Source organism: Serinus canaria, chromosome 4 (assembly GCF_022539315.1).
Source record: "Serinus canaria isolate serCan28SL12 chromosome 4, serCan2020, whole genome shotgun sequence".
Taxonomy (NCBI): Eukaryota; Metazoa; Chordata; class Aves; order Passeriformes; family Fringillidae; genus Serinus; species Serinus canaria.
Genome location: NC_066317.1, coordinates 33,914,296 through 33,925,144, shown reverse-complemented (window position 1 = coordinate 33,925,144; position 10,849 = coordinate 33,914,296). Strand labels below are relative to the sequence as shown.

Below are 10,849 nucleotides of genomic sequence, written 5' to 3'. Positions count from 1 at the left end.
AAACTTCTTGAACTTCTCTTGCTTTTGTTAGAGTGAGACCAACTGCCACCTGTAACACTCTGCCATTATCATCTTGCTCAGCCTGCTTTCCAGTGATTTGAATTAACATTTCTCTCTTCCACATGCAGAACATGACAAAAAATGTCTAGAAATAATGGCAGAAAAAAACTTAGGAGAAAATTGAAATACAGTAAGATTTAAGAGATGGACATCAAGATCTAAAAGACTAGTCATAAAGAGAATTCTCACCACCTTCCTTATTATAGTGCAGACAGAAAAGTAGTACTACTGTGATAAATAGCAGAAACATTTAATAATTTTCAGCACATTTAATAAAGGAATGCACTGCCACAGAAACACTGAGGCCAAGAACTGAACACAAATGAAATTAGGTCAACATTTCCTGAAAGAAGAATGGTTTCTCTAAGTTTTATGTCACAGTAAATATATAAGTAAGTAGTGCAGAGATTTGAATTTAAGTAATAGTTTTTTTACAGAATTACAGAGGTAATTTGCAGATTATTAATTTTTCTAGTTGCCAGTGAAAATTTCTGAAGGAATATTAAACATTCTGCATTTTGATTTAATACTGTCAGTTGACATATCTAATACAGAATTAAATTTCTTTAAATCCCAGCATCAGCTTTTGCTGAAGCATGAACAGTAAACAAAACAGAGCTTTATTCTGAAACAGTGCTTCTGTCTGTGTATTCCAGTAACTAAAGCAGTAATCTCTTGGATCCAACAAGACAGCCAGCAAAATAGAAAAGGTGGTATTTTTATCCTTACTTTGTATTGATTTTCAGACTAAAAATTCCATGAATTCCAAATCATTAACATTGCACACAGAGTTTAAAATAAAGTTTTTGTGTTTTGAAAGCTAGGTTCTCCAAAAGCTTTCAATAAAACATCAGGTTAATCTGTCCAAGTATTACCAAACTGTTGCCAAAAAGAGATGAAATTTATTTGGGATGTTTCTTTTTCCTGAAAGCAGCACTTCAGAAGTGTAGCTGACACCCTTCTGCAGTGTGTACCAAGAACACTGATATGATACTTCCATTTCAAAAGCGTAAGAGAAATTATTGAAATTACACTCAAACTTACACCTTCAACATACACTAAACACATCACAGAAAAGGAAACAGCCAAGAGGAGATAAGCAAAACAATTTTTAGTAACACCTTCAATATCCTTTATTTTTGTTGTGGCTCTCTTCCCTCCCTGCCTGTGAGATGAATGCTCTTGGCTGCTCTCTTACTCATTTAAGTGCAAGTGCTGCTGCACACAGACAGCAATTTACTGCCTCCTGCCACTGAGGCTTCATTGGCAGGAGGCTTGCTTTCTGGGACACCTCTGTACCCCATCCCCCAAACAAACCCCAGAAAGTTTGCATTCTTGAAGATGCAGCATCTATGGCTATGCTTTGGTCTTGAGCAGGACAGTTTTTGGTTGTTTCGTGAGTTAATGACTATACTATAAAAATCACTTAATTGCATTGTACTGCTCATAAGTAGTTACGTTTCTGACACAGAATTACCTCGATTGGTGAGAAGTGGGGAGAACAGCTGTACAATCACAACTATCCCCACCTTTTAATGTGTTAAGTAGCATTTATTTCATTCCAGCTTTTTTTCCTTTTCAGTCTCTCTTCACATCTGATTTTGTTCTACCTGACATTTTGTCTTCAGCAACAGAAAAATATTCTGATGCATGGCCAGTATCAGTAGAGACAGATGTTTGACTTCGCTCTTAAGTGTCAGAAGTGCTGTCTTTTAGCATTCCTCCTGTCTCATTTACTGCAAGCACAGAACCTCCTAAAGATGCATCATTGCACATGCCAGGAACAGAACAAGCTGTGTTCTGGAACTGTACAGGCTCAGGTTCATCCTCCCTTCTAGGACACAAACAATTGTTTTCAGCAACAGTTTCTTCATCTTTTACCTTTTTTTGTTGTTGTGTTGCTGCAGTGAGTTGAGTGGAAGATGCATCCTCACATTCAACAGGAAGGACTCCTGAACACAAAGGCTGACAAGGAGTGTTACCATCACCAAGCCTTTCTGCACTTTCAGTGTTTTCAGATGAGTTCATAGGCAAATTTGAGGCTTCACATTTTGGATGACCCTGAAGAGAAGCAGACTCTGCACACTCTGAAGTTACAGGTTTCCCTAGATTTAGAAGTGTTTTGTCAGGAGATTTCATCTCCTTATCCATTTTTTCTGTTCTGTTCCCAGAAAAAAACATGGAAGAAGTCAGCAAATCAGAGGTATTTCTGAGAATGCCTCCAAATGAAAATACTGGTGAAGGCAATGGAAAGTTACTTTTGAAAGGAAATACACAATTATTGGTGATAAGAGGGGTCTTGGAGACATCATTCACCCCAGCTCCAGTGTTGGTGTCTGAAGTAGTGCAAGCTAGAGATGTGCTGGATTCTGAGGTGTGAGGTTTTTGCTCCCCTAAGACAGATGGTTTTTGTGTACCACATCCTCCAGGCTCCTTTGCACAAGGTGCTTTTCCCCTCATGTGAGATAATGGTTTTTTGTCAGATGCCTTCTCAGATTGGCTGAAAAATGAGGATGATGGTAACACCTTACATGAATTGCTAGCTTCTGATCCAGCAAACCAATCTCTTTCTGAATTGCCAAAGGGAAACAAAATGTGTGTTTTCTCACTTTCTGGTGAGACTAAATTAGGACTTGTTGGAGCATCACAAACTATGTTTTTGGCTTCAGGACCATATTTATCCTGGTTATTGGTTTTATCCCCTGTATCACCTCTCCCTAAATAAAACTGAGGGAAAGTACATCTCTTGTCTTGCTTTTTAAAGGAAAATGTACCTCTCTCTTTACTAAATCTTGGTAATGAGTTGCTAGATGCACTGAAAGTAAAAGGTACACCTGAAGGTCTCTCTGCTGAAACATCTACAGATTCTGAAGTTGGAACAGTAACAGCCACTGTTGCTGCTGGCTTTAAGTCCAATAAAGTGCCAGAATTTGAATTCATTTCCTTGGAAACAGCACCTGCTGATGCCTGTCTTGGCCATTTTTCTTTAATTAACAAGTCTGGAGAGGCTTCTGACAAGGCTGGACTGGATACTTCCTGGCCACTTCCCTCATGAAATAATTTTAAGCCACCATTAGTTTCAGAAAAGATCCTGCTTGTGGATGGGATGCTGTGAGCACTGCTTCCAGAAGAGTTTCTTTTGTCAAAGCCACCTCCTCTTTGCAGGGCTCCCATTTTTATTTTATCTGTCTTATTTGCTTTGATAGGTGAAGATACAGAAGTTGTTCCTGAGGACTTATCCTTGGAGGCCTCAGCAGTTACAAATTTATACTTTTTGTTTGCAGGGAAATTTTGAGTCTTAAACACCTTGGTGAGCTTCTGAAGTTCCATATAGTATTTGTAACGTAGCTCCTAGAATTAAAGAAAAAAAAAAATCACATTATCCAACATGGCATTTGTGGATTCAGAGGTTATAAAACTCATGTAATGACTAAGACTGAAGGAAAGTTTTCCTATATTCTAGAGAATTCTAATGTATTTTTCCATTGCTACTGGAAGGCAACAGGACACAAGTCCTTACAGAAAAAAGTGCTTTAAAGACAACTGAACAAGATACACCTAGAATCCTGACAAAGTCGGTTTTGAAAAGAAGACTACAGAAAACTCTATTTAAAGTCACTATCAAACCCAAAAATATATAAAAACACTAACTTAGATATTAGGCAAAAAATTCTCAATCAAATTCTCATGAAAAATAGCCATCTGAAATTAAGTTAGATGGTGGGGGTTTTGTTCTTTTCTTGTTATTATATATAATTGCATTCTTAATAACAATAGAAAATAGGTATTTTCCAAAACAATGCAGAAAAAAATTTCTATATTTAAAGAACCTAAGCAACTTTTTAATTCACTCATCTGCCACTGGTATTCTCAGAACATGCATAATGTGATTCACTGCCAGCATGTTTCACTAAGTGTAACTGGAATCATTCTCTGCAGAACAATACTCAGCCACCCACATGGAGCTGCTAGTAAGTTTAAAAAAGAAAAAAAACCTAGTTGCATAACTGCATCATTTGAAATGAAACAGAAAAGAGACTGAGTTCAGTTTCATGTCAAATTATTATGTGGTCTTACAAGATGGAACTCTATTCTTCAGAAAACAGAATACAGGCAGGTGAGTGTGTCTTCAAATAGAAACTAGGAAAGTTTATTTGGATTAGAAAGCTACAGATGTGACTCAAAAAGTCACATTAAATATAAAAGTAAGTATTTGAAGTCAGTACTAAGATTAAGTTTCAGCTTTCTAAAGACAAAAAAGAAGTAAAATTCTGACAGCTTTAACACCTAGTCAGATTTCATTCTAGAATTTTAAGGGTAGCTTTATACTGAAGAAACTGAAAAACATCTTAAAAGCTTATTTAGAAAGTTGCATCACAACAAATAGTAACTCAGCCATACTTACAACTGATGTTCAATCATACCTCATGGCTCATATTTTGAAATGCTGACATTTCTGATATTGACATAAAGCGAGTAGGGATCCTGCTACCGTCTGCTTCATCCTGTCCTGTTACAGGCTGTAAAATATTTTGCAGCAGACATATTTCATTTTGATAAGCCAAAACAGACAAAATAGTACCATGCTGAAGAACACATAGCCAATAACTTACAAAAAATGTGTTGGATATATTCTTCTGGTCCTGCCATTGCTTTAAGGTATCTTTAAATAGAGTTGAGCTCTCACTTCCTTCATAAGGTAGCCCTATTAGAAAAAAAACATAAGGACAGTGTTGGACAATATATAAAATATAGAAAACACTGAAAGATTCTTGTGCACCTGAATGGATTCCATTTAAGAATAAAAATATAGTGCCCTAAGTGAGAACCCAGTCGTTGTTGAATCTTCTGTGATATACAGCAAGAAGCCGGTGTAATACATTTTTTAAATGCTGGAAATGCCTGGCCTTAAAGAAAACATAACACCTCCTCTTGGGAGGTAAAGGCACTTAATGTGAGCATAGCCAACACTGGCATGACACCACAACAAATGCCCATCTAGTTCAGCAACACTCCTGACAGCGGCGCTATTGGCTAGGTATCCAAAGTACTGCAGACTACAAACACACAACTCAGGAACCTGCTAGAGAAAGCACATTCATAAAACCCATTTAAAAACCCCTCATGAATTTAGCATCCATTTCATTTGTTCAGATGCTTTCTTGCACGGGTTTGCCATGCAGGTTGTTTATCAGCAATTGGATCCACAAGTTCCAGATTTCTAGACTTCCCAAATCTTGTGTTAATTAGGTCCTTCTTCCTCACCTTGAACAATGCCTGCATCAACAGGTGTTAACTCCAATGCTAAGATTTCATTAACCACAGACTTGATATCTATCTTCTTTGGCGTATACACTGGTGGTTTTTCCCAGTTGGATGCTATATTCATCACATCAAGCTGAGTTTTCATTCTGGAAAAGGAAAAAAACCCAGTGTTGCAGAAATGCAACTTGAACATTTTTCATGCTTACCTGCTAGCTAAATAGTACCTGCTTCACATTAAAAAATATTTTATAAAGAAATCACTAGGAAGGAGAAGTATCAGAAAAATTATGTCTACAATAAAATTTCTATTTCTCTTGGCTTTTTTCTTAGAACTTTTTCACTTGAATTAGGTTTCATATTCAATGAAAACTGCAAGAAGTAGTGCTAGTAGGTCAGCAAAAAGTTACACCCTCCATTTTCCTTAGTGTACATTGCCTGAATCTGAATTATACTCCTTTTTCAGAGGGCATTGTTAATGTTAGTCTGAAACACAATGTATTTTAAAGAACTCCATTTCCAATATTCTTTCTTAAATAGAGGTTAAAAGGTTTTCAGAAATCTAATTAAGAACTCTTAGAAGACATTACACGGTATGTGCACTACCAACACAAAACCAAAGATACTGCAGTATCTCCACACATTGTCTTACACTGCAAGATTTCTGTAAAAGCTTCAAGCAAGCTTCAGTGTTCCTGAGTTTAAATAAGATACCTGAAAATATCCAATTCCCAAGTATTAATGAATTTCTATATTTGCTTTTTATTAAGGAGATAATTCAAAAGCTTGATTATCTTTAATCTCAGTATGCCACTCGAATTCTTCACACATTTCCTAAAATTTGTAATATTGGGCATCCAAAAATCTGAAAGTATTATAATCTCTTAATTACTCAATACTATTTTCATTTAAAATTGCATATCTTAAGATATCAAATATAGCTATTTTTTTAGTTTTTAAATCTTAAAAATCTAAAAGAAAACTAGAGAACTACCAAAATATGAAAAAATATACCTTGTATTCAAGCCACAGGCAACCTATAAATAAAATGAGAATTTGTAAGATATGAGCATTTCTCCAACTATCAGGAACTTACTGCTTTATCAAAATACTTCAAAGACTAAAGTAGCTGTCTTTATTTCACAGAACTATAGAAAATAATGCTGTTAACATTAAAAAACCAACCAACCAAACACAAAAAACCCAACCTAAAAAATTATGTATATTTATCTTGCAATATTTTGTGCAATATCAGAGCCAAATGAAGACATTCAAATTATGGCCAATATTGTCACCTGATCAGTTTCAGAAGTTCAAATACTTGTAAACATTCAAATGAAGGAATATTTTGTATTTCTTGGAGAGGAAAGGCTCTGCTATGTGCTCTCAAAATGCTATTGTACTATTAAAAGAAGTTGTCTTCTACTTTTAAATCAGGCACATCACGGTGGGAGGAAGTGCAGAGCACTTCTTCTGGTCACGTGAGACTTCCCAAAGAACACATATTGAAAAGTAAAAAACCTGACTGGATTAGAGCTGTTTCCCTATAAAAACGTGATGATCTCATTGTACTGGATCTTTACACAACAACACCAATGTACTGTTATGGAGGACAGGCAGGGAGGTGCTAAGTTAAAGTGAAAGAAAACAAACAGCAGAAAGAGGAAGTAGATGAACAGCAGGAATGGGAGCAAAAAGATGAGGAAGTTAAGAATGAACCAAAAGGCAAAAGTGGAGGAAGAACAGAAAGAAAAAGAGAAACAGAAGAAACAGGCAGAACATGAAGCAAACCAGGAGACATAGGAGGAAGAAGATGAAAAAAGGATGGGGAATGACAAGAAAAGAAGGGGAGGAGGAAAACAGGAAGAAAAGGAGTAAGTTGAGAGATGTGGCAGTGATTAGTGACATACTAATCACTGGAATCACAGTATTTTTTCCAAAAGTGAGAGTTGCTTTTACTTCAAGTAAAAGATACATTTTCCTTTACAAGTCCTTGACCAGACACTTAGTCAAACTCTATACTTTCTTAATGTCCCATTTATCTGGAGGCACCAAAGGACCATTTCAGAAATCAGCAATATGCTGCTTCTTAGGAAAGCAAACAGTAAAAATCACTGATAAGCAGCATATAAAACTTTTTCAAACTTTTCTAAAAGTGAAAAACATTGTTTTAAAAAAGTATGAAGTGTAAAGTAATTTTAATCCATATCTTTCATTTGTTGACTTTGTTTTTCCTGACTGATTATAATCTTATCTAAAATACAGCAGGCTCTATTTGAGTTCTTTAGACAAATGCTATCAAAACCAAAATGCCATCACCTCCAGGAAACACTGAGGATCACACTCATGGACAAGCTTTTCACAATCCTTCAAAAAATTCTCAATGGTCTTCTTGTGAGTTTCTTTCATTTTCTTCCAAATCTGAAATTCTTTCTCTTTTTTACTTCTTTGATTTTCAGCATCTTCTAGTAATTGCTGTTTTTTCAGTTCTAGAGTTTTAAAAATTTCTCCAAATTTCAGCTCAATTATCTCCACGTCATTTTTCAGCATCATCTAGAAGCACAAGAACACAAGAACAGATGTAAATGCAATAGCAGTGTCCGCACAGAGTCACTTCTCTAAGTAAGCTTAGGGCACATATATGGCACAAGGAGCACCTGTATGCTCCAGGTTGTGAATAAACCACCATGAGAAGAGAATCAAAGACACACAGACAATACCCAGCATTTGTAACTCACATCTGCATCATTTGGTCGTTTTGAGATCTCATTCACCAGCTTCTCATTTATTATCCTCATTTGTTTCAGAGTGCTAAAGAAGGTCAACTGCAAGACAATTGAAACACTTATTACAACTTTATCCATTCTGTAACATAAATACTTTCAGTGCCTATCTAAAATCAGATCAAGACAAACAAGGAGCTACTGGAGAGGGTCCAGTGGATGACCACAAGGATGACCATCTCCTTTGTGATGAGAGACTGCAGGAGCTGGGCCTGTTTAGTCTGGAGAAGACTGAAAGAAGATCTCATTGACATACATAAATATCTCAAAGGCAGGTGGCAAAAGGAGGGTGCCAGACCCTTTTCAGTGGTGCCCACTGAAAAGACAGGAACAGTGGCCATAAACTAAACCACAAGAAGTTTCACCTCAACATGAGGAAGAACTTCTTTACATTGAGGGTGGAAGAGCATTGCAACAGGCTGCCTAAGTAGGTTGTGGTGTCTCCCTCTCCAGAGGCATTCAAACCCCACCTGGTCACAATTCTGTGTCACTGGCTCCAGGTGACCCTGGCTTGGCAGGGCTTTGGACTGGATGATCTCCAGAGGTTCCTTCCAACCCTATAAATTCTGTGATATTCTGAACAATATAGTAAAAAAGCTTGTGATTCAAAACATCACTTAATAATATTTAATTCCTTCCTGGATCAGTACACAACCTTTTTTCTGCTGTTTCTTCAAGTAATGTTCTTAGGCTCACCTACAATGCATACTGATAGAATGACTACTTTTTAGCTATAACATTATTTTCCTCAGGCATTTTTAACCCCTGCCCTCACAAACATTTTTCACAATGTAAGTTTTAATGACGTTATTCCAGTTTGGCAAAAAGCTGTGTGATACTCACTTTTTCTTTTTATGCCTCACACTGCTAAAACAGAAAGCTGTTCATAATCAATACATTTCAGTTTGGCTTTAAACTAATATCATCACTGAGTCTTCCTCCTATATTTCTCTACAGAATCACTACTTTACATTATTTAGTACTATGTCTAGTGCAAAGGCTGCTTTCCCCTGGTTTCCCAATTGACATACAATTGGTGATGCGAAAGGCAGGAGGAAAATCAGTGTAAAAGCAACTTTTGTCTTAAATAATAGTCAGCGCTGTATTTAAACTTTTATACTTGTACTTCTCATCACTGCCCTGCAGTTGTTTCAATTGCTGCACAACAGAACTGCCACCCTGCATCTCAACTTGCACATGGCATGAAAAGCTCATTCTACCTAAGCAGTTCCTATTTTGTTAAAAATCTCAACTTCTACAAACAGGCAACCAACCATTACAGCAGGCAGCTGCCTTCTTATGGAGACTGTAAAGCATCTTACTTATACATTTATTATTACTCACCCAAACTATCTATCCCTAAATATGTAATTATCTGTGACCCAAATTACCTATCGCAGCTGGAGAGCCTATAAACAAAACATCTGTGGGTGGTTTTTTGGAGTTGTTAGATCTTCCTGACCTTGGAGAAACAACAACAAAACCAAACATCAACACTCCTCCCCCCCAATCAAAAAAAAAACCCGACATCACTCCAAAATAACTCTCCAAGTCCTTCGATAAATTTGGTTCAGATCTGTTGCTACTGTAATACACCCTGGTCCCCTATGCGCGTTGGATGCAGTCTGACGGCAGCTGGGAAAGGCACAACCCGGCAGGCCGCCAACAAACCCTTACTGCCCCAAAGCAGCACAAGCTCTCTGCCTCTCTCCTGTCCACCGCCGCGGCTTTTCCCGTATTTCCGAGCAAAAACAACTCGCGCCCCGTGGGATCTCCAGTGGACAGCCCAACCTCCCAGCCAGGCCCCTAGCGCGAGGAGGGCCGCCGCGCTTACTTTTTCTTCCTGGTACACCGTGTCTATGAGGTTGACAGAGTGGAAGATGCCCTGATGCTCCTCGGAGACGCACTGCCCGCACCCCGCCTGCCGGCACATGCGGCAGTAGAGCTGCACCGGCCGGCTCGGATGTTTCTGGCAGCTTCCCCCGAACGCCTGCAGGGAGAGCAGGTCGGATCCCGGCTTCGGCCCCAGCGTCGCCTCTCCGGCCGCGGCGGCGCCCGTCGCGCCGGACCGGTAGAGCTTGACCACTTCTGCCAGGGTGGTGTTGACGGGCAGGGCGGCCACGCCGCCGCGGGGGAGCAGGCACAGCTTCCTGCACAGAGGGCAAGGCACCCGGGAGCAGGACGGGCCAGGGCCAGGGCCCGGCCCCGGCGCCCCGCGGCCGAGACGGGCCTGCCCCGGGTTCCGCTGCAGCTGCTGCAGGCGGGCGGCCTCGGCAGAGGCCAGGCACTCCAGCACGCAACCCCGGCAGAAGTTGTGCGAGCACAGCGGCAGCGTCACCGGCTCCTCCAACAGCGACAGGCACACGGCGCACGTCAGGCTCGCCTCCATCGGCGGCGGCAAAGGGTCGAGCGGCCACCGCTCCTCCTGGTACTGCTGCTGCTGCTTCGGGCTCCGCTCGCACCACTGCCTCTCCACTTCCAGCTCGACGGCACCGGGGGGCTGCGGCCGGGCTACTACAGAACCCGGGAGCGCCGCGCTCCAAACGGCGCTCCTAGCCGTCAACTTCCCAAGAAGTGGCGCCCGGCCGCCGGGGGCGGGGTCAGGAGACGAGCGTTGGCGATAGGCGGAGGCCCGAGATTGACATCGCCCTTCTCCAATAAAAGCAGGCAAGGCCAAGGAGGCGGGACAAAGGTTTTTGGGTACGCCTCCTGCCTGGCCCGCGAGCGCCCGCGCGCCTTGGTGC

At 40.1% G+C, this 10,849-nt stretch overlaps 1 protein-coding gene across 1 annotated transcript; it reads right to left on the bottom strand.

Annotated features, from left to right (window-relative positions):
- Window positions 1-291: 291 nt before the first annotated feature.
- On the bottom strand, window positions 292-10,776 carry LOC103826218 (uncharacterized). The gene is made up of 8 exons (XM_030239340.2): window positions 9,940-10,776; window positions 8,061-8,147; window positions 7,642-7,875; window positions 6,337-6,359; window positions 5,326-5,471; window positions 4,674-4,765; window positions 4,485-4,580; window positions 292-3,411 (listed from the first exon to the last, which is right to left on the bottom strand). The coding sequence occupies exons 1-8, from the start codon at window positions 10,492-10,494 to the stop codon at window positions 1,750-1,752; spliced, it is 2,895 nt and encodes a 964-aa protein (XP_030095200.2). The 5' UTR covers window positions 10,495-10,776; the 3' UTR covers window positions 292-1,749.
- Between the last annotated feature and the right edge of the window lie 73 nt (window positions 10,777-10,849).

What these genes read in the sequence shown, in the direction of transcription:
- LOC103826218 (XM_030239340.2), bottom strand. Translation starts at nt 10,494, where the DNA reads ATGGAGGCGAGCCTGACGTGCGCCGTGTGCCTGTCGCTGTTGGAGGAG. An exon ending in AACGACCAAATGATGCAGAT is followed by an intron (nt 7,876 to 8,060) that starts GTGAGTTACAAA and finishes TTGTGCTTCTAG; the next exon opens with ATGATGCTGAAAAATGACGT. An exon ending in ATCCTCAGTGTTTCCTGGAG is followed by an intron (nt 6,360 to 7,641) that starts GTGATGGCATTT and finishes TTTTATTTATAG; the next exon opens with GTTGCCTGTGGCTTGAATAC.